The 23,307-nt window shown below is 38.1% G+C and overlaps 1 protein-coding gene across 5 annotated transcripts in view; it reads left to right on the plus strand.

Annotated features, from left to right (window-relative positions):
- GAPVD1 (GTPase activating protein and VPS9 domains 1) overlaps positions 1–23,307 on the plus strand; it is an 83,533-nt gene that overhangs the window by 44,240 nt on the left and 15,986 nt on the right. The window contains exons 7-17 of one of the 5 annotated variants that reach the window (XM_072777921.1): positions 1,860–2,020; positions 6,296–6,425; positions 8,660–8,785; positions 9,718–9,891; positions 11,637–11,777; positions 13,100–13,234; positions 13,703–13,822; positions 18,450–18,527; positions 18,654–19,024; positions 19,983–20,070; positions 21,056–21,136. In XM_072777921.1, coding sequence (XP_072634022.1) covers positions 1,860–2,020; positions 6,296–6,425; positions 8,660–8,785; positions 9,718–9,891; positions 11,637–11,777; positions 13,100–13,234; positions 13,703–13,822; positions 18,450–18,527; positions 18,654–19,024; positions 19,983–20,070; positions 21,056–21,136 — 1,605 coding nt within the window. Of the gene's footprint in view, positions 1–68; positions 173–1,859; positions 2,021–6,295; positions 6,426–8,659; positions 8,786–9,717; positions 9,892–11,636; positions 11,778–13,099; positions 13,235–13,702; positions 13,823–18,449; positions 18,528–18,653; positions 19,025–19,982; positions 20,071–21,055; positions 21,137–23,307 lie in introns of those variants that run through there. The other 4 variants (XM_072777922.1, XM_072777923.1, XM_072777924.1 and 1 more) reach the window with 4 other exon arrangements.

A 23,307-nucleotide genomic window follows, 5' to 3' on the forward strand; every position in this document is an offset into this window, starting at 1 on the left:
ATTTTTAAAAAATGTGTCCATTATTCAGAGGATTGATTTTCTTTCTATTTAATGCTTTCGCAACCCAGGACAACAGTTAGCAGCCATCACTGCCTGGGATTCCTCAGCCACAAATCTTACTGCTCATATTACTCTAGTAACCCCATTTGGTGGGTAATAGGCTGTTCTTCCTCCTCTTACATAACTTTCATTTAAGAAACAGTATATGAAAGTGTGCTCCATGTGCATGTTGCTTTTGCTTTATGTAAATTGCTACATAGATTTTGATTACTTGCATTTTTATAAATTATAAAATTTGTTGCCTAAGATTCATGTAGTTCATAAAGTTGAAATTCACAGTTCAGTAGAAGACAGTGATGAAGGTCAGCAAATAAAGATGTGAGAGTGAACCTGTGTTCGACTTTTGGGAATTGATGTATGCTCTGAATTTTGAAAGCCAGAGTGATTAATGAACAGATCTACAGCATTGTCTAAAGAAGACTCTTTATATATATTTTTAAGATTTATTTATTTGCTTATTTGAGAGAGAGTGAGCATGCGAGGGGTGGGGCAGAGGGAGAAGGAGAGGAAGAGAATCTTGGGCAGATTCCTGTTGAGTGTGGAGCTTGTGGGGCTTGATCCTACAACCCTGAGATTATGACCTGAGCTGAAACCAAGAAACCAAGAGTTAGAAGCTCACCTGACTGAGCCCCCAGGTGCCTCTAGAGGATTCTTTACATTTCTGTCTTCAAGTAGGTTAGCTTTCACTCAAAGTGAAGTTGACTTTTCTGTAGAGTGTTTTTGCTTTATGTTTGTACTTTTGATTATTTTGCACTAAAGTAGAATTTATATTTAGTATTCAGGTTGTGTTGAATTTTATTTCCCTCTGAAAGAAAATTGAAACTTGTCGCAGAAGACTTAAAATCATAGAGAAATTGTCAAACTATCTAAATCTTTCAGTATCTAAAAGTTCTTATGTGTAGAATGATAATTTTAGAAAAAAGTATTATTTATACATAGGAGGAAAAACCCCAAATAATTAGATTTTCATTCATTTAGAATGTTTCTATAAAGCAGAAGGGACACTTATATTCAAACATAGGGAAGTCTTTTTTCCTGCACCTTTAAAGGGAGATTAGTACATTTCAGGAAAGTCAACATGTTTTCAAAAACTGATTCTGATTTTGTCAACAGTTGTCCAATTAGCATATATTACTTTATATGGCTATTGGATTTCTCTATGAAAATTTCTTTTTCTTTTCTTTTTTTTTTTAAGATTTTATTTATTTATTCATGAGAGACCCAGAGAGAGAGAGAGGCAGAGACACAGGCAGAGGGAGAAGCAGGCTCCATGTAGGGAGCCTGATGCGGGACTCGATCCCAGGACCCCAGGATCACACCCTGGGCCGAAGGCAGGCGCCAAACCGCTGAGCCACCCCAGGCGTCCCTGTATGAAAATTTCTAATGCTTGTAAGTTCAGTTATTAGTATGGGAGACCTGTGGCAGTTAAATCATTTTATGGGAGAAATTGTTAAAGGTATCTTGATAAGGAATAAGGTAATGTTATTTTTGTCACCCTAAGTCTTAAATGAACAGATATGTTTGCTGTTATGCAGGTGTGCTTATCTGTGTGTGTCACTCCCTGTCAGGTGCACATAAGCCTGTTGTTTCTGACTATCTGTTTTGAAGGACAATCTGTGTTAGTCATCAGTAGAGTAACTGGGAAGATGTAGGAGTTTTTTAAAATTCATATTCTCACCACTTGTTTTTTTGTGCATGCGCAAATGTCCTACATTAATATAAAATACATTTTTGTATTTACTGTTTTCTTCATTTTATCTTGTTCTCTAAATTATCATATTTGAAAATTTTTTTATTAGCAACTCGGAGTAGAAGCCGCACCAATGTGCTAATGGACTTACATATGGAGCATGAAGGATCATCTCAAGAAACCATCCAGGAAGTACAGCCAGAAGAGGTGTTGGTCATTTCTTTAGGGACAGGTCCCCAGCTCACTCCAGGAATGATGTCAGAAAATGAGGTATGAATGTATTGTTACATTTAACTTACAGCCATTAATATTAAATAATTAGGTTCTTTTTTCCTAATTTATGGTCTCTTACTTCTGTAAGTCAGTATGTATTTAATGGTACATTAAATGCCAAACTTCCTGTGAATAGTTCTGGGGACCTTTCACATTAATATATTGATATTAATACTACAATAGAAAAAAATAGTATAATAGTTGGTGATTAAGTCTACACCAAAAATAATTTTCCTAATAGTATAGAAGAGATGGGAAGCCAGGAAATTATAGTATGAAAATTGAAAAGACTTTTCCAGTGACTTGTAGGAAATGTTTTTTGTTTCTTTTCTTTCTAATGGTATACTAGTGGTACTCCTGCTTTAAAGAGCCAGATATTCTTTAGAAATATTTTCTGTTCTGTAGTTGGTTAGGAAGAAATGGAAGAGGATACTGAAAAGATAACTAAGAAAGTAAAATATTTTGAAGAAATGTGGTTGGGGTGTGGAAATCTCTTTTAAGATCTTTGTAAACAGAAGAGCTTGGGAGAGAGGCAAAGGGAATGAAGAAATCAAAAAGAAGCATCTTATATATTCAACAGTGACTGCTTATTACTCAAGAACACCTATTCCTGGGCAGCCCCGGTGGCTCAGCGGTTTAGCACTGCCATCAGCCCAGGGTGTGATCCTGGAGACCTGGGATCGAGTCCCACATCAGGCTCCCTCCATGTGTCTGCCTCTCTCTCAATCTCTCTCTCTCTCTCTGTGTGCGTGTCTCTAATAAATAAATAAAATCTTTATTTTTTAAATTTAATTTAATTTAAATTTTTTTAAGATTTTATTTATTTATTTATGAGAGACACAGAGAGAGAAAGGCAGAGACACAGGCAGAGGGAGAAGCAGGCTCCACACAGGGAGTCTGATGTGGGGCTCGATCCTGGATCTCCAGGATCACGCCCTGGGCTGAAGGCACACTAAACTGCTGGGCCACCGGGGCTGCCCTAAATAAAATCTAAAAAAAAAAAAAAAAAACACCTATTCCTGAGGTGGGATGAAGGGGCCAGTTATAGTGGTCGATGAAGTGATTATAGTGATTAGTAAGACTGTGTTTTTTGTTTTTTGTTTTTTTAAGATTTTAAAAATTTATTTATTGATAAACTGCTCAGTACTAAACTGCTGAGCCACCCGGGCTTGCCCATAAGACTGTGTTTGGATCTGTGGCATGACCCTTAGGAAAGAGCTCTATCACACTCTAGAATTATCTTCATACACACACACAGATGAGCTGGCAAAAACTGTCAGAATCAACTTTTTAGGAACTCCTGAGATATAATAAAAAAACGTATAACATCTAGGGGAATGCTGAATGAGGAAAACAGTTGCTGAGTTTCAGTCAGGGAGCTCTGTGGCATTTTACCTTCCCCTGGTAACCTTCCCCCAGTTCCCAGCTCTGGCAGCCTTGAAGACAGCCCCTGGGTTCCTGTGCAGGGAAGTATCTTCAGTGTGGTATAAGCCTCTTGTTTGCTGTTAATCTTATTCTCTAGGCCTTTACATAGATTTTTCCTAAAGATTTTTTGTACATTGCTCATTATGAGTTTAAAGATCCAAGTTATCTTAAAAATACAAAATGTAGGGGTGCCTGGGTGGCTTAGTCAAGTGTCTGCCTTTGGCTCAGGTCACAATCCCAGGGAACATGTGAGCCCCACATTGGGCTCCCTTGCTTATTAGCAGGGAGCCTGCTTCTCTCTCTCCCTCTGCCTGCCACTCCCCCTGCTTGTGTGCTTGCGTTTTCTATCTCTCTCTTTCCAGTAAGTAAACAAAATCTTAAAAAAAAAAAAACCCAAAATATAAAATTTTTATGTCTGCATTTAATTTCAAGCAAATTTAGGAAAATAATTCTTTAATTTATAAGGGGAGAGAGAGAGATCCCTGGGTGGCGCAGCGGTTTGGCGCCTGCCTTTGGCCCAGGGCGCGATCCTGGAGACCCGGGATCGAATCCCACGTCGGGCTCCCGGTGCATGGAGCCTGCTTCTCCCTCTGCCTATGTCTCTGCCTCTCTCTCTCTCTCTCTCTGTGTGACTATCATAAAAAAATAAAAATAAAAAAAAATAAAAAAATAAAAAATATAAGGGGAGAGAGAGAAATTCTTTTTAAAAAGATTTTATTGAGAGGGAGAAAGCATGAGCAGTAGGGGGTGGGAGTGGGGAGAGGAGCACAGAGAGAGGGAGAAGCAGACTCCCCACTGAGCAAAGAACCTGATGCTGGGCTCGATCCCAGGACCCTGAGATCATGACCTGTGCCAAAAGCAGATGCTTAACTGATTGAGCCACTCAGGCACCCCAAAATAATTCTATCTTTAAATGGCTTTTTAAAAGTATCGCATGAATAAAGGTATAGAGCCTTTAAAAAACTTTAATTTACTCATTTATTTTTTTATTTTATTTTATTTTTTAAATTTACTTATTTAAATGTAGGGCCAAAACAGCACATAGAAGGTTTTGGGTTTTTTAATTCTTTTTAAGTGAGGATACTATTCTTCCTTCATATTTTGCCAATAACCTAGGATCCTAGTGGCTGTGATTTTGAGTTCCACGTGTGCTTAAAACATGCTGTTTGACTTTCAGCAAAGCACTCAGTTCTTCATTAGGTTGGAGATACACGTTTACAGCTGAATTATGAACCTCATGTGGAGGGATAAGAATTCTCTTTTTTGGAAGTCATCTAACAAATAGAAACTTTGTAAAAAGGCCATCAGCTCTAGGCTAGAGATGGCTGTGAAGTCACAATTCAGCTTCTGGTATGGACTTTTGTGGCTGTTGTCAAGGCAGGGTTCAAACTGGACTGTTTGAATTCTGATGCCTACAAAATAATTTGTTCTATGTTTTCTTCCTATTGAATTAGTTTATTAACTTTCTTTTTAAAAAGATTTTATTTATTTATTCATGAGAAACACAGAGAGACACAGAGAGAGGCAGAGACACAGGCGGAGGGAGAAGCAGGCTCCACGCAGGGAGCCCGATGTGGGACTGGATCCTGTGACTACAGAATCATGCCCTGGGCCCAAGGCAGACTCTCTTTTTTTTTTTTTTTTTTTTTTTTTTTTAAATTTTATTTATTTATGATAGTCACATAGAGAGAGAGAGAGGCAGAGACACAAGCAGGCTCCATGCACCGGGAGCCCGACGTGGGACCCGATCCGGGGTCTCCAGGATCGCGCCCTGGGCCAAAGGCAGGCGCCAAACCGCTGCGCCACCCAGGGATCCCCAAGGCAGACTCTCAATCGCTGACCCACCCAGGGATACCAGTTTATTAACTTTTGGAAAAAAATGTACTGCAAATTTAATGTCCTTTTACCATGCAGATGCTTTTTGTGCATCTTTTTATTTAATCCTCAACAACTCCATGGCATGCCTACTATTACCATGATTCTTTTTTTTTTTTTTAATTTTTTTAAAAATTTATTTATGATAGGCACGCAGTGAGAGAGAGAGAGAGAGAGGCAGAGACACAGGCAGAGGGAGAGGCAGGCTCCATGCACCGGGAGCCAGATGTGGGATTGGATCCCGGGTCTCCAGGATCGCGCCCTGGGCCAAAGGCAGGCGCCAAACGGCTGCGCCACCCAGGGATCCCACCATGATTCTTTTATAGATAAAGAAACTGGAGTTTAGAGAGCTTAAATCATTTACCCAAGATTACATAGTTGGCACATGGCAGAATCAGAAGGACCAGCCTGCTGATTCCAAAACCTTTTGATTCTTATGATCCTACCCACCACTCACTAATACCCGATTGTTCAGTTTCTCATCCTGAGATAAGATGATGGGAAGATCATCTGGGTGATGGATGATGGGAAGGCATAGGTTCACTTTTTTTTAACTCATCTACTTTTATTCTGGGGATACTTAAAAGCTTTATCAGAATCTCATAAATGGGTTTTTAGTTAAAAATGAGAATTTAAGAAGAACTTAAATAGGGGCAGCCCGGGTGGCTCAGCAGTTTAGTGCTGCCTGCAGCCCAGGGTGTGATCCTGGAGACCCGGGATCAAGTCCCACGTCAGACTCCCTGCATGGAGCCTGCTTCTCCCTCTGCTTGTGTCTCTGCCTCTCTCTCTGTGTGTCTCTCACGAATAAATAAATAAAATCTTTAAAATAAATTAAAAAAAAAAAGAAGAAGAACTTAAATATCCATTTGCTGTGGTCTGTTTTCATATCAGTAACCTTTCAGTTCTGATAAACCAATGGCATTTTGTTTTTTATTACTTATCTATATATTTTTTTGGCATTTTATTTTTCAGGTCCTAAACATGCAACTTTCGGATGGAGGACAAGGAGATGTCCCTGTTGATGAAAACAAACTCCATGGTAAACCTGATAAAACCTTGCGCTTTTCCCTCTGCAGTGATAATCTGGAAGGAATATCCGAAGGTGAAGGGTTACTTCATTCAGAGTTGTGTGATTCAAGTAATACTTGTTTTGTGATCTTTAAAGGAGCCTTATAAATTATAATTATACTATCTGTTTTTCTCCCTAAGGAGAGTAATGAAGTTTTCCTCTAATGGTCTTGAACAGTTGGCTATAAAGATTGTTTCTGGAATAAATAAGATTGCAAGAAGAAAATTTAAAAGAAAAAGATTGCAAGAGACCTTTGATCATAGAAAATGGAAAAGATAACAGTCTTCATTGAGCCTTGAATAATGCCAAAATTTCTCTAGTATTAATGTATACCAAAGCTTATGGAGCTCCTTTAGAGGGACATGGTGCATGTCTAAATGGGAAAAAAATGGACTCACTAGTATTTCATGATATTGTGTATACATCTAATGTTCTGTATTTCTTTATTCACACACACCTTTATGAAGCAGGAAGATACAATGGAAATAGAAATAAAATTAGAAAATTAAAAGCATAGATTATGAAATGAGAATTTGTCATTTCATGTATGAGGACAAACATTTTAATGAAGAAAGTTGAGTTTACTATCATTTTAAACATAAAATGTAATAACTTTTCTTTTTTTTGAACTTTTTAGAACATGAGTAATGTATATTTATTTTAGAAAATGCAGAAAAGAAACGGAATCATTTGTAATTTTACCATTCTTTTTTTTTTTTAAGTAGGCTCCACACTGGGTTCCAACATGGGATGCTTAACCTACTGAATCACCCAAGTGTTCCAGTGCTTTTAATACTACATCTGTACCTTAAAAATAGACATGCCCTTTAAACTAGCAATTGTGCTTCTAGGAATTTATCCTAGGAAACAATTCAAGGTCGCTTGTTGAAGGGCTTTTTTTTTTTTTTAAGATTTTATTTATTTATTCATGAGAGATACAGAGAGAGAGGCAGAGACATAGGCAGAGGGAGAAACAGGCTCCCTGTAGGGAGCCCGATGCAGGACTCGATCCCAGGACCTAGGGATCAACACCTGAGCCAAAGGCAGATGCTCAACCACTGAGCCACCCAGGCGCCCTGAAGGGCTTTTTATAATGCTTGAAAAGTAGAAGCAATCTATGTTTAATCAAACAAGAATATTTAAATAAATTATGCCCATTTGAAGTTAAAGTAAAAAACCATTAATAACTCAGGTTATTTAAGAATGTTAAATTATAGAGGGAAATGTCACTGCTATATGGGTAAACAAAAAAGGGTTACAAAACAACATAAACCTAATTTTTTTAAAGATTTATTTATTTATTTATGATAGAGAGAGAGAGAGAGGCAGAGACACAGGCAGAGGGAGAAGCAGGCTCCATGCCGGGAGCCTGATGTGGGACCCGATCCCGGGACTCCAGGATTGCGCCCTGGGCCAAAGGCAGGCGCTAAACCGCCGAGCCACCCAGGGATCCCCTAAACCCAATTTTAATAAAAATAAACCAGAATACTGTTATCAGTAGAATGGTAGGGTCGCCTGGGTGGCTCAGTGGGTTAAGCATCTGACTCTTGCTCTCAGCTCAGGTCTTGATCTCAGGGGTCGTTAGATCGAGCCCTGCATTGGACTCTGCACTGAGCATGGAGCCTTCTTAAGATTCTCTCCCTCTCCTTCTTTCCTTCCCCCTGCCTAAAAGCAATTTAAAAAAAATTTTAAAAGCACCTTAATAAAAATAAATACATAAATAAAAGCACCTTGGGACACCTGGGTGGCTCAGTAGGTTAAGCATTCCACTCTTGATTTCCACTCGAGTCATGATCCTCAGGGTTGTAGGATCAAGCCCTGTATCTGGCTTTGTGCTCAACAAGGAATCTGCTTGAGATTCTCTCTCCCTCTGCCTTTCTCTGTGTCCTCTGCTTACACATACTCTCTAAAATAAATAAATACATTTTTTTGTCTTTAAAGATTTTTATATACTTATTCATGAAAGACACAAAGAGAGAGACACAGGCAGAAAGAGAAGCGGGCTCCATGCAGGGAGCCCGATGTGGGACTCGATCCCGGCACTCCAGGATCATGCCCTGGGCGGAAGGCAGATGCTCAACCACTGAGCAACCCAGGAGTCCCAATAAATACATTTAAATAAACAAATAAATAAATGTACCTTAATCAGTCTTTTTTTTTTTTTTTTTTTTTTACCTTAATCAGTCTTAGTCTATTATCAGGACATGAAAAGTTACATGGTGGCTCATGATTTAAAAAGTTCACTCACAGTATAAACATTTCTCTAGGTCCCTCAAATCGCTCCAATTCAGTATCCTCTCTAGACCTGGAAGGAGAATCTGTATCAGAACTTGGAGCTGGACCTTCTGGGAGTAATGGAGTTGAAGCTCTACAGCTATTAGAGCATGAGCAAGGTAAAGTGAAGTTGAACACAGATGCTTAAGTAGCAAAGAATTTACCTGGCTGTGTTCCATGTAGGTTGACTGTGTTTAGTAAAAGAATAACTTTAAGTTGATTATGTAATGACCATCAAACTTGCACTTTTTTTTTTCAAACTTGCATTTATTCATAGTTCTTTCCATTCTTAAAAAATGTTTAGTTGGTAAATGAATTTTTTAGGCTGAAGTTACATAGAATAATTAAAATAAATTGCTTGAATCCTGTAATATTTGGCATTTCAGTTCTGTAATACTGAACTTTTCAGGGATACAAAGATAAATACTTGAGGTTAAAGGTACTTCGAATAGGGAGAGGAAGGTAGACAAATGACTAGAAGTGTTACAGAAGTGCCTTGGCAGTTCTGAATAAGAGATACATGTGGTTGGAAGTATAGGGAAAAACTTAGTGGAAGAAAATGCTAGCCTTAAAGCGGGGGGACAGGTGGTTCAGTGAGGAGTTGGCTGCTCTAGGATGATCTTCACGCCATCCCATGTGGTCCCTCATTCACCAGCAGGCTAGCTTAAGCTTTGTTCTCATGACAGAAGGTGAAAAAGAGCAGAAATTTTATAAGGTCTCTTGAGGCCTGGCCTTGAAACTTCCTCGTTTCCTTTTTACTCTTTTGGCCAAAGCAAGTAACAGGGCCTGTGCAAATACACAGATACGGGAATATATCCCAATTTTTTATCAAAGTCACACTGTTGAGGTTGTCCCAGTTAATCTACCAGATGTGGGGGTACATATCCTGAGCTCAGTTCAGAGAGGTAAAGAGTACATCCGTAGGGGAATAATTCAGTGTTTTGGGACTGCTTGCTCAGTATTAATGATAAAATATGTATCTTTAAAGTTGATTAAAAAAATCATAGCTGTGCTGGTACCATTTTTAAGTGCTTAATTCTGTTTTTGGTAGCTACAACACAAGATAATCTTGATGACAAGCTAAGGAAATTTGAAATACGTGACATGATGGGACTAACAGATGACAGAGATATATCAGAAACAGTGAGTGAGACCTGGAGTACAGATGTCTTGGGAAGTGATTTTGACCCTAACATTGATGAAGATCGCTTACAGGAAATTGCAGGTAACTGCTATTTAAATTCTCTGGAAAATTGCTGTTTAGTTATTCATATCCACTTACCCTTCATGGGCAGAGACTTCAGACAGACTGGGAAACTGAGATAACTGTATGTAACAAAGCACTTGTCTTTTTTTATTCTTTATCTAAATATAGGTAGCATTTTCCTTGTCTGCATTTAACTCTCCTTTCCCTGCTAAAAAAGAAACACCAGTCTTCTGAATTAGCTTCTTGTTTTCAGGGCATAGTATATATTCTTAGGATATTATTTTGAGATTAAGCACCTTACCTGAAGATAAAAATTCTTATAGATTATAACCACAAAATCTTTCAGAATCGTAAATACTGAGATTCTCTAAAAATTGAAATTAGTGGGGCACTTGGCTGGCTTAGTCAGTAGACCGTGTGACTCTTGATCTGGGGATTGTGAGTTGAAGCCCCATGTGGGGTGTAGAGCCTACTTTTAAAAAAATGAATTTACTTCTGGAGGGATTAATTCAGTTCCAAAGAGTGACTAGTTTTTTTCTTTTTTTATATATATATCAAGTTTATTGAACTATAGTTTACATACTTTAAAATTCACCCCCTTTAGGATACTGTGCTATAAGTTCTGGAAGATTTCATAAAGTCTTATAAGCAGCATCTTCATTTTCTCTTTAAATCATGGAATATTTCATGCAAATACAAGGAGAAAAGTGAACTCTGTGTACCTGTCATTCAGCTTCAACTCTTGCATGTACATATGTGGCTGGTTTTGTCCCATCTCTTCTCCCACCAACTAGCCTTTTTACCTGTCCCCTTGTTATGTGTTAGGCAAGTTCCAGACATTATTTTATTTGTAATTATTTTATGATATATCTTTAAAAGGTAACTGTCAGCAGTAACTTTTTGCCAAAAGTTTTTTTATGCACCACAGTAGAATTGTTCTTTTGCTAGGGGTAATCCGATGTTGCGAAGCATTCTGAGCTTGAGTGTCTTTAACACAGATGTATAATAATGTTTAATCCTTTCTATTTGTATTTTTAAGTAGTGTAAATAGATTTCTTAATAGATTTTGCATTACTTTGTTTCAGGTGCCAAAGTAGTTAGCAGAATGTTCTGTTTGAGCATTGAGCTGTATTTGCAGTTGAATGCATGCTACAGAGAGGTGTTTTTTTCCTGCAAATATTTTTTTCTTTAAGATTTTATTTATTTATTCATGAGAGACACACAGAGAGAGAAGCAGAGGGAGAGGCAGGCTCCTCTCAGGAAACTCTGGGATCATGGCCCGAGCTGATGGCAGATACTCAACTACTGAGCCACCCAGGTGTCTCTCCTGCAAGCATATTTTATTGCTCTAAATATGTGGCTAATGTGCCAAAAGAAAACATATTTGGCCAGTATAACTTTATGTGGTTAAGTGTCTCTGAGTGTTTTTAATCCCTGTAAATACTATGTATTTTAGATATTTAGGAACACATATGAAAGTGTGCTATAAAACCAAGATGAAAGCTAATTGAAATGACTTGACCTAATGATGTGTTTTCTCTATGGAGAGTCCTAGGTGACTAGGAGGAAACTAAGAAAAAGGAGCTTGTGTGATTATGACCAAAGTGGGAAATTTGTGTTTTTAATGGTGCTATTGATTGAAATTACTTACCTTGGCTTCCTTCTTGTGGGTAGAGATTACTTTAGTATTTGGCTCTTCTCCATTATCACTGCTCTTTCCATCAGGATCTTCATTAACCTTTTGCTCCCCACTGGTTATACAGGTGCAGCAGCAGAAAACATGTTAGGCAGTTTACTATGCCTGCCAGGTTCGGGGTCAGTGCTTCTTGACCCCTGCACTGGTTCTACCATATCAGAGACAACAAGCGAAGCTTGGAGTGTAGAGGTATTGCCAAGTGACTCAGGTTAGTATGCCACCATTGTTTGCTTTTTGATTTTCACGGAAGTTTTATTTTTATTTTTTATTTTTTTATTTTTTTTATTTTTATTTTTTTAAAAGATTTTATTTTTTTATTTTTTTATGATAGTCACACAGAGAGAGAGAGAGAGAGAGGCAGAGACATAGGCAGAGGGAGAAGCAGGCTCCATGCACTGGGAGCCTGACGTGGCATTCGATCCCGGGTCTCCAGGATCGCGCGCTGGGCCAAAGGCAGGCGCCAAACCGCTGCGCCACCCAGGGATCCCTCACGGAAGTTTTAAATGTATCTTAATTTATATGTTATGTACGTTTTGTCAAGTGTGATGCAACCATATTACTAAGAATTTCAGACGGACAGGTAGGTTAGGGCGTTTTCTGTCCATCAAGAAAAAACAGTTTGGGATGGCATGGGCTAAGATGGCAGGTGCTTTCTTGACTCTGTGTTCAGTTATTTGTAAGCATTTGTTAGCAACTCAGCAGAGCTCTGGTGGGACACTGTGTTTGGTATCTCCCACTAACTCATCATAACATAGGAATAGCAATATAACTTGAGCCCTAAACGGTTGGATGTGTGGTAAGCATGCCTATATTCATCCCAGGAAGAACTTGACCCTCTAAAAGATAGCTAATGTATTTTTGAAATGTAATGAAATTGAGATTCTGGAGTTCTGAGAATTATTTTGTGCAGGATTATTATAAATCTATAACAAAGTGTTTTGTACTTTTTCTTTTCTTATATATTGCATTTCTACTTTTTTTTCTGACTATAAAATTTGCTTTCAATTAAATGTCAACTATCAGAATGCAAATTTAAGTAACTGTATGTCTGAATTATATTCTAATCTGATCTACTTGGCTCAAGAATAATTAAGTGATTCTGATATATGTTTTGTAACGTTAATGCACTCAGATGTGCTGACCGTTACATAAGGAGACAGTAGGATTAACTTACTATCTATTGAGTGCCCATTGGAGTTATTTTTTAGGAAATGTTCGGCTTAATGTTAAGCTATTTTTGTATTCTCTTATTGAGTTTACTTGTTAACCAACAATGTGTTTTATGAGATTAGTATTCTATGGGCAGAGTTTTCACCTTTGCACAACAGACTGACCTATTTTGGGATAAAAATCACAACCTCAGCTTCTTTAGCGTTCAGTCTAACCAGCTTTGCTAACTGGCCCAGACTTAGAAATCTGTTTACAATGATTTCATTCATGCTCTGGTAGCTTTCCTCATGTGGGTGTCACAAGCTGAAACTGCAGCACGCTAACTGAATCACTAATGTGGCACCTGTGTCTTCTGTTTAGAGGCCCCGGATCTAAAGCAGGAGGAGCGTCTACAAGAGCTGGAGAGCTGTTCTGGACTAGGTAGCACATCTGATGATACGGATGTCAGGGAGGTCAGTTCCCGTCCCAGCACACCAGGCCTCAGTGTTGTGTCGGGTATGTCTGTCTTGTTTTAAGGAATAAGGATTGCAAGGTGTATTCCTACCTCTCCATTTATAAAGTTGATAACAGAGAGATATGTTTTATTTAAGAGTTGAGAAATTTCTAAGAAACAAAATTATTTCTGTGGGACCTTAAATCTATGAGAACTTAACGTGTGGCTTTATAGAGCTTGTTGAGGTCATTGGCAAACTGTGTGTGTTCCCTCTCTAATTCTATCTGTTCTTGGTGGCCTCTACTACTGTATTTAGATACCATATGATACTTGTGCTTATGTTGTAAAATCAAGGTAAGCATATTTATTAGGCAGTAAAGGTTGTGATACCAGACATCTCACTTGTATAACACTGGGACATAAAAATTTTGAGAATATTTACATTTCTCCAAACTTCATATACTTTTTATGTGGTTATTCCATTCTTCTTGCTATTGATTTTTTACTGTATTTACTTATTCATTTTAAAGGCATAAGTGCAACCTCCGAGGATATTCCCAATAAGATTGAAGACTTGAGATCTGAGTGCAGTTCTGATTTTGGGGGTAAAGATTCTGTCACTAGTCCAGACATGGATGAAGTAACTCATGGTAAGAAGGGAAATAGAATGACTTAAAATGACTTAAAAATGATCACATTCACATGTTTGCTGGTGATATCAGTTGATATAGCACTTTGGAGCATGATTTGACAGTACGTATATAAAGCCTTGAAAATTCATAAAGCGGGTTGGGGTTGACTGGCTCAGTCAGTTAAGCGTCTGACTCTTGGTCTCAGCCCAGGTCTTGATCTCAGGGTCATGAGTTTAAGCCACTCACTGGGCTCCACACTGGGTGTGGAGTCTACTTAAAAAAAAAAAATTCACAAGCTAAATTTGGTTCAGTTAGTCCAGTTTAGGAATCATTCATCAGGAAATAGTTCCATGTATACAGAAAATCTTATGTTCTTTGTAGCATTTATATTGATGTTCTTCATAACATTTATATTGCAGAAAATGAGAAGCAATCTAAGAATTGAACAAATAGAATTGCTAAGTGAATTTTGATGCACCCATTCATAATTTATGTGGCTGATTTTTGTTGGTTTGGTTTGTTTTTTTGTGTCTGTTTTTTAAAATCCTTTAAAACATATGAAATAAATTGAAACTCTAGAAATACTAGAACATAGTATCTCTTGGAAAACTTATCCTAAAGAATTTCATGTATAAGATAATAAAGCATTAAAAAACGTACCATAGAGAAAGCACAAGAAAGAAATACCAAAATACTAGCCATGGTTTTATGTACCGAGAACTAGGGTTTTAGATACTTTTTCTTTATAAAAAAAAGTTTGTTTCTAAACCAGGGTTTCTCATCCTCAACACTATTGACATTTTGGGCCAAGTAGTTCTTTGTTATGAAGACGTGTTCTGTGCATTAGAGGATATTTAGTGGCATCTCTGGCCTCTACCAGGAACACGGCACCCCCCTTCTTTCCCTGCAGTTGTGACAACCAAAAATGTCTCTGCATATTGCCAAATGATACTTGGGGGACAAAATAGCCCTATTTGAGAACCACTGCTCTAAAAAAGCAATTTTCCAAGGTATAGTTTCCATGGACTACTAAGGGACCTTAAGACTCTTTTGAGGGATGGGGGGTAGTGAGGTCTAGATATTTTCGTAATAGTAAAAGGTTATTGTCCTTTTCACTGTATTGACATTTGCACTGATGGTGCACAAGCAAAGGTGACTAAATTTCCTGGGGTAGACTTTAGCATGAAGCAAAGTAGTGGTACTGAACTGTTAGCAGTCACTATATTCTCATGCAGTAAAAAAGAGTTTTACTTATGAATATCTTTCATGTTGCAGTAAAAATTATTTAATTATGTCTCAACCCTGAGTATACACACATCTGTTTAAAATTCTGAAGAAATAGGAAATACCCCTAATACATTTCTCCTGTAGTCAGGAAAAGCATTTAAATGGTTTTTGGAGTTGTGAGCTTAACTAGGTGTTTCTTCTCTTGTTTGTTTTTCATGACACACTTTTACTTGAAAGAACGACAAACTGTAGTTCTTCATATTTGGGTATTTGGCAGGCATTGCTTAAAAATTAACAAAGTGAGCCTATCACTTCAAGGAAAACAACTGGCAGAGGAGTTTGTTGTCAGTGATAAAACTCAGGCTTTCAGATAAAAAATGAGAATTTTGGAAAACTCGTATCCACCTTCATGAGCTTGACAGCTTTCTGATATTTAAAGACTTTTCTGTTGAGATTGGCGGTATTAAGAATGTGATTTTTTGGTATTATATATTGAAATGTGTCAACATGTGGAGGATCTAATTGGACAGCATTTTCCTGGTGATCAATGCATGATATTGGAAAACAGACCAATTAATTGTATTGTAACAGTATAAAAAGTTCATTGATCTGGTTTCAGATTCCAGATTGTAGCTAACCTATACATAACTACTAGTCAAGATTTGGTGTCATATCATAGAAGAATGTCCACAATTATTTGAGAAGGCTATTAAAATATCTTCCCTTGTCCAACTGCATATCTGTGTGAGGCCAGCTTTATATACTTCAATCAAAATATGTATTGCAACAGATAGAAAGCAGAAGTTCATATGAGAATCCAGCTGGATTCTATTAGGCCATACCTTAAAGAGAATTTGAAAAAATGTAAAACAGTGTCATCTACTAGATGTTACTATTCTTTTTTGGAAAATACTTATTTTTTCATTTAAATGGGTTATTTGTATTACCATTTAACAGATATGTTTAAATGAGTTAATATATAAATATATATTTGTTTTCAGCTCAATTTATGATATGGTAAATATCAATAGATAAAACCAACATAATGGTCCTTTGGGGCAATAATTTTTAAGAATGTAAAAGTGTCCTAAGATCAAACTTTTATTTTATTTATTTTTTTAAAGGAGATGCAACCTCACTTTCTGTTTTTCTTTTTTTTTTTTAATTTTTATTTATTTATTCATGAGAGAGAGAGAGGCAGAGACACAGGTAGAAGGAAAAGCAGACTCCATGCAGGGAGCTCAATGTGGGACTTGATCCTGGGTCTCCAGGATCAGGCCCTGGGCTGAAGGCGGCGCTAAACCGCTGAGCCACCCGGGCTGCCCAAGACCAAAATTTTATTTTATTTTTTTAAAAATATTGTATTTATTTATTCCTGAGAGAGAGAGAGAGAGGCAGAGACACAGGCATAGGGAGAAGCAGGCTCCATGCAGTGAGCCCGACGTGGGACTCAATCCCAGGTCTCCAGGATCAGGCCCTGGGCTGAAGGCCACATTAAACCGCTGAGCCACCAGGGCTGCCCAAGACCAAAATTTTAGAACAGATATTCTAAGCTGTCTTTCATAATAATATACTATTTTTATAATTTTAATAGAGGAAGGTAAATATAAAACCTAGAACAAAAGAAAAATCAAAAACCATAAAATCAGAGTAGTCATCATTAGCATTAAAGAGCTCAGACTCAAAAAGTTTAGAGTTACTTTAATTTTTTATTTTTTAAATTGTTTTTAGAGAGATAGTCCTAGTGGGGTTGTGTGTGGAGAGGCTGGGGAGAGGCAAAGGGAGAAGGAGAGAGAGAGAATCTTAAGTAGGGCTCGATCTCAGCCCTGAGATCATGACCTGAGCCAAAATCAAGAGTTGGATGCTTCACCAACTTGGTGGGCTAAACCACCCAAGCACCCCTAGGGGAACAATTTCTTTTATATATTTGAAAGTTTTAGCCTCTGCATACTTATCTGTTTTGATATTTCTGATTTTGGTTGTGTGGACATGCTTAGAGGAGTCATATGAACTCCGTAGCTGAGAATAGTTCAAGTCTGTTTTGTGGTATAATGTAATATTATTCATTTTTTTAAGGAGTACTTTTTTTTTTTTAAAGAAACTTTTTTTTTTAAGATTTTATCTATTTATTCATGAGAGACACAGAGAGAGAGAGAGAGAGGCAGAGACACAGGCAGAGGGAGAAGCAGGCTCCATGCAGGGAGCCCGACGTGGGACTCGATCCCAGGACTCCAGGATCACGCCCTGGGCTGAAGGCGGCACTAAACCGCTGAGCCACCGGGCTTTTAAAGAGTACTTTTATTTATTGTCATTTTTATCTATTGTCAATTTATTGTCATTTTCTGAGAGCTGTATAAGAATTTCAGATTTCACAACTTTCTATTTATACTCCTTCTAGGTAATATTGCCCTTATTAATATTAGTTTTTACCCTTATTTTTATAGGTGGAAGGAAGGGCAGTTGTGACATTCTGAAAATTTTGATAATTTACATCTATTGACTCTACTCTTTGCATTAACTATAATACAGTTTGGTCTTTTTTTTTTTTTTTTTTAATTTTTTTTAATGTTTATTTATTTATGATAGTCACAGAGAGAGAAAGAGAGAGAGGCAGAGACACAGGCAGAGGGAGAAGCAGGCTCCATGCACCGGGAGCCCGACGTGGGATTCGATCCCGGGTCTCCAGGATCGCGCCCTGGGCCAAAGGCAGGCGCCAAACCCCTGCGCCACCCAGGGATCCCTACAGTTTGGTCTTAAATGTAATTAACATGTGGATGCTAGACCACTTAAATGTCATTAAAATCCCTGTATGTAGATAAAAACATACCATGAATTTGAAGTAATCAGAATATGGTATTTATTAGGTTCTCTTTTTTTCTGCTATACCCCTCAAGTTCTGTTGATCAGAAAAGGAAAGCTGTGGAAATGCCTGGGTTGGTTGAGCTTCTTCTGACTCTTGATTTCTGCTCAGGTCATGTTCTCAGGGTCCTGAGATTCAGCTCCATGTCATCAGACTCTGGGCTCAGCAGGGAATCTGCTTGAGATTCTGTCTCCCCCTCCCTGTTCCCCACTGTGTGCTCTCTCTCTCTCTCTTTCTCAAATAATAAACCTTTATTTTTTTTAAAGGTTTTATTTATTTATTCATGAGAGACACACAGAGAGAGAGGCAGACACAGACAGAGGGAGAAGCAGGCTCCACACAGGGAGCCTGATGTGGGACTTGATCCCAGGTCTCCAGGATCACGCCCTGGGCCAAAGGCAGGCGCCAAACCGCTGAGCCATCCAGGGATCCCATAAACCTTTAAAAAAAAAAAAGGAAAGGAAAACTGTGGAAGAATGCTAGAACCTTTTTCATTGTGTAGAAACTCTTATTGATGACAGTTCTGATTTAGTCTTACAGTTTGCCCGTTTGTTTTAGGCGCCCACCAGCTGACCTCTCCTCCTTCTCAATCAGAGTCTCTACTTGCCATGTTTGATCCACTGTCTTCACATGAAGGTAAACTAGTCAAATCAGCTTTTTGACTCTTACCCTGGGCAGAAGAACAGAACCAAAACCCTTTGTTTATGCCATTGTTGGATCAGTTGTATCTCAGTTGCTAACATTTTTTTTCCTGTGTTCTAGGGGCTTCTGCTGTGGTAAGGCCAAAGGTTCACTATGCCAGGCCATCACATCCACCACCAGATCCCCCAATTCTGGAAGGAGCTGTGGGAGGAAATGAGGCCAGGTTGCCAAACTTTGGTTCCCATGTTTTAACTCCAGCTGAAATGGAGGCATTCAAGCAAAGGCATTCATACCCTGAGAGATTAGTTCGCAGCAGGAGCTCTGATATAGTATCATCTGTCCGGCGACCTATGAGTGATCCCAGCTGGAACCGTCGCCCAGGGAACGAAGAGCGAGAACTCCCTCCAGCTGCAGCCATTGGTGCTACTTCTTTGGTGGCTGCACCTCATTCATCATCTTCATCCCCGAGTAAGGACTCCTCAAGAGGAGAGGTATGGGACACAGGCCATCTAGAAGAATTTTGCTAATTGTGGTCAGCTTTAGTGTTCTATCTGCCTGGTTCTCTTAATATCTGAAGTTAACACAGTATATATAAATCTAAGAGTAAGGATGGACAGTAGTCATGATTAAAGATGATCTGTCAGTGTAGTTTGTCCACAACTTGGGAAACTTGTACGGTTTTGGTTTTGTAGTAATATATTTTGCATTTTTATGACACTGAACTTTTCTCCAAGCAGTTTTATATCTAATTTCATTTAAACTTCACAGTTCCCTTCTGAGATGAGAAATTAAGTGATTTGTCTAATGTCACTTGATAAGCTAGTAAAGGAACTATGGGCTGTTTGACATGTGATCTCAACTCATTATAATTGGTGATCGAAACATGAACTTTGAAGTTGCTTGGATCTGGGTTTGAGTCTCAGCTATGCCACATGCAGGCTATATAACTTTGGGGAGGATAGGGTGATAACTTTTTTTAGCCCTTTATTTCTCATCTATAAAAAGGAATTAATAGTAGTGTTTATCTCCTAAGGCTATTGTGAAGTTTAAATGAAATAAATATCCTTATGCTCAGTATTTGGCACACACCCCATTCTTAATTTTATTATTACTACTACTGTTGTCGTCTCTGCTAACCCCCTAGACTTCATGTGCATTGCACTTACTCCTTCCATAAGTATTTATTGAGTGCCTACTCTATGCTAGGCTCTGTATTAAGGTTTTGATTTACTAACAGTAGTAAGATAGCACTTGCTCTCAAGCCAATCAAGTCTGGTGCTTAAAAGGTACACTTCCATGTTTCAGAAATTGCCTATACAGCAATAAGAATAGTTTTGCTTTTAAGACAAACAAGAGTGGTTTTTGTATTTCACAGACAAACTGAAATCCTTTTCATAGTAATTTATCCTGCTGTCCAACTCCAAATAAAGCATCAAACTTTTTCTACAGACTGAAGAACGCAAAGATAGCGATGATGAAAAATCAGACAGGAACAGACCTTGGTGGAGAAAACGTTTTGTTTCTGCCATGCCCAAAGGTAATTTTATAAAATCGTAGAATTATATTAGCAACAAGAAGCAAAGCCCCCAAATCTCTTTCAGAGAGCCAGTATCTCAGCTCCTCTGTGAGGCTTGCCGGGCCTGAGTTTCTAGCTGTTTTGAGGGTGTAGAAAATGGAATCACTCAGGTGAATGCTAAAGGCAGACCTTTAGAAATGAAAGTTCTTGTTCTTTGCAGGGAGTAGTAGTGGTTTCATAAATGGAAGTCAGGCAGGTCATGTTTAAAAATCATGTACAATTCAGGTTAAACATAGGACTTTTGATATTTGTATTGCTGATAATTACTGCAGGAAAAAGGGATGCTATTGGTAATTAAACATTGAGAATTCATCCTTTACATTCCTGGAGTAAACTTAATAAACCTTTTACGTTTATGTTTGTTGAGAATATCTATATCTTGAATATTAATAATTGTTTATTTTGGAAGGCAGTTGTATAAAATTGTTTGCTCTTTTTTTTTTTTTTTTTTTTTTTTTTTTTTTGGTGAATAGGCTGGCATTGTAGCAGTAGATATTGAGATTTGAGTTGGCAAAAGTGGCTCTTCCTGCAAGGAGAGATCATCCAGGATTAAGGCTAGGGAGTTCTTCCGAAGTCCTCTTCTCAGCACCGTGGCGCTCAGGAGCTGAGGAGCACTGCTTTCAGCCGCACTCAAGCCCCCTTGATGAGGAGAGATTGAGGCTCAGAGCTTTGAATGTTGTTTTCGAGCAGAGGTTAAGAAGCAGTGGTTTGGATTTCTTCCTGTAACAGATGACCCCAAAGCAGATTCTGAAAGCTTCTTTAAGAATCTTCAATGCTGTTTTAAGAATGATTATCAGTTGACACTCGGGATTTTTTAGCTTTTAAACTTTTCACCTTCCTTTCACTTAGAAATGTTGGCACACCAGTTAATACTCCAAAATGACTGCTGTCTTCCAAGTAGTGCAGTATGTTATGTGTCACACTACTGACTTTATTTAATTTCCAGCTCCTATACCATTTAGAAAGAAAGAAAAACAAGAAAAAGACAAAGATGATGTGGGGCCTGACAGATTCTCAACACTCACAGGTTTGTAGACCGTGGACTTCCTGGCTCCTTCATTCCCAGAGCACATATTTCATAGCACTGTTTCTTGGGCGCCATAAGCGCTGCCTTTTTAGCAGAGTGTGTCTGTGTGTGTGCGGTGGGGAGTGTGTTCTTCATGGCTCTGTGGCTTCCAGTTGGTTTGCCGCAGTGAACTTCAGTGTGCTCTTCTGCAGACCGCCACCATCATCCTCATCCTCATTATCATAACTTCTGTTTATGATGAGGCCCCTGGTGCTGAGCCTCCAGGCATACCCTACAGTGCAACATCCCAGTGGGACGATGCCACACAGGGCCTTTTAGGAAAAGGTGATGATGGTTTTAGTGTGATGCATGCCCCATCTTTGGATCATTGATCAAATAGCTTTCTCTAATGTTGATCATAGAATTCTAAATTTATTCCCATCTATAGTTCTTGATTATTCAGGATCACAATGAAATTCTGTTCTACCTAATCATTTTCTTTTTTTGTGATAAAGTGTTCAAACAATATCATAAATTTATAAGCTTTACCGGTTTTTTGCAGCTTGAATCATTTTAACATTGCTATCTGACCCAAGGAAAATACAACTAGGGATTGGGTTCTTACCTTACACAGTATTTGTGTTTTTGCAGCTTCTGTTTGGCACATTATGAGTGAGCACCCTAAAAGGAATGAGTTCGAGAAGTAGTGTTAATTGACCCAGCCTTGAGTTTGATAGCTTTGTATTGTTTCTGATGGCTGTAGAGCATCTAAATGGAAATTAATTTCTCACCTCTTTTTTTCTTATCTTGATTTTCAAGTATGTTATCCTACTAAGTTAAAATGAAGATTTTTATTAAAAGATGATACAGGTTTCCAAAGGACATCCTCCTCAAGAGCTCAGTGTAGTACAGGTAGAATCCCATTTTAATGCATGTTATTCTGGTCTCTGGTTCCATGTATCTGGATGTATTTCCACGGTCTCTAGCATACATCCCTGCTTTATCTGGTGCAGTGACTCTCCTGGAATGAAGGGCTTTGAAAAGCAGAAGCTGTGTGTCCAGGCCAGGGTTCCCTGTGGAGAGCGGTCAAGCCTATCTTACTCAACCCGCAGATCCTTGTTGAACATCTGACCCATGCCAGGCACTGTGCTAAGTGTTGTGGGTATTGAGCCAAATCACATGGCCCCTATTCTTGAGGAGTCTACAGTCTGAGAAGAGTTAGAAACATATTTATGTTTTCTTTCCATGTTCCTAATGTTAGACCACCCCCAGTGTTTATGGAGTGAAATACTCTTAATGAAATCTCATGTCTTGAAAATGTTGAATTAATAACTGGAGAAGTTACAGATTGTTTTGCTTGTGTCTTTAGGCAAACATTTTTCTTGGTTCTTGGTGCCTAATCTAGAAGCTAAGTATAAGTTTTTTTCATAAAGTATTTCGTTTTCTTTGTGTTTGATTCATGCAGTTTAGCTTGCCAACTAGTGTAGAAATTTCTGCCCAGTCCTAATTAATGGCCTGTTGAAGATTAATCATTAAATCAACTTTTAAAGGTTATGAAAGTAAATTTCTTAATGGTCTGTCCATAATGAGTCACCCAAACTATCTTTTTTTTTCATATTCTTTCCCAGTCTTTCCATATTTGTACATGCCTTTTTAATGATTAGATCAGAGTATTGTGTAGTTTTGTATTTTTCTTTTAGTAAATGTTATTTTGTAAACTCTCTCCAGTTTCTCCCAGACACAGTTGGTTTTAATAATTTGTATTGACTTACAGATAATCTGTCATATGATTTTACAGTATTGTGGATGTTCTCTTGCTTTTGGATACTTAAATTGTATCCAGTTTTTTACTGTGAAAATATTGCTCACAGCTTCTTATATGTAGCATATTTTATTTGTTTTCATTACTTTCCTGGGATGAAATTCTTAAGAATGGCATAGAAATAAATGTTATAAGCAACATTATGGCTTTCCCTATGGTTTGCCAAATTTTATTGTCCATTTTTCAGAACGCTCAAGCCAGCACTCAAAACCAATAGCAAAAAAGTATTTCCCCTCCAAAGAAAGATTTTGTAATGATAAGAGTTTTATCAGTTTACATTTTGAAGAAGATCAGATTTTATTAGGACTCTTTTCGTGCATTCAAATACCATTATAGCAGAAAGATTAGTTTGGTAATCCTGTTTCTCTAC

Source organism: Canis lupus, chromosome 16 (genome assembly GCF_048164855.1).
Source record: "Canis lupus baileyi chromosome 16, mCanLup2.hap1, whole genome shotgun sequence".
Taxonomy (NCBI): Eukaryota; Metazoa; Chordata; class Mammalia; order Carnivora; family Canidae; genus Canis; species Canis lupus.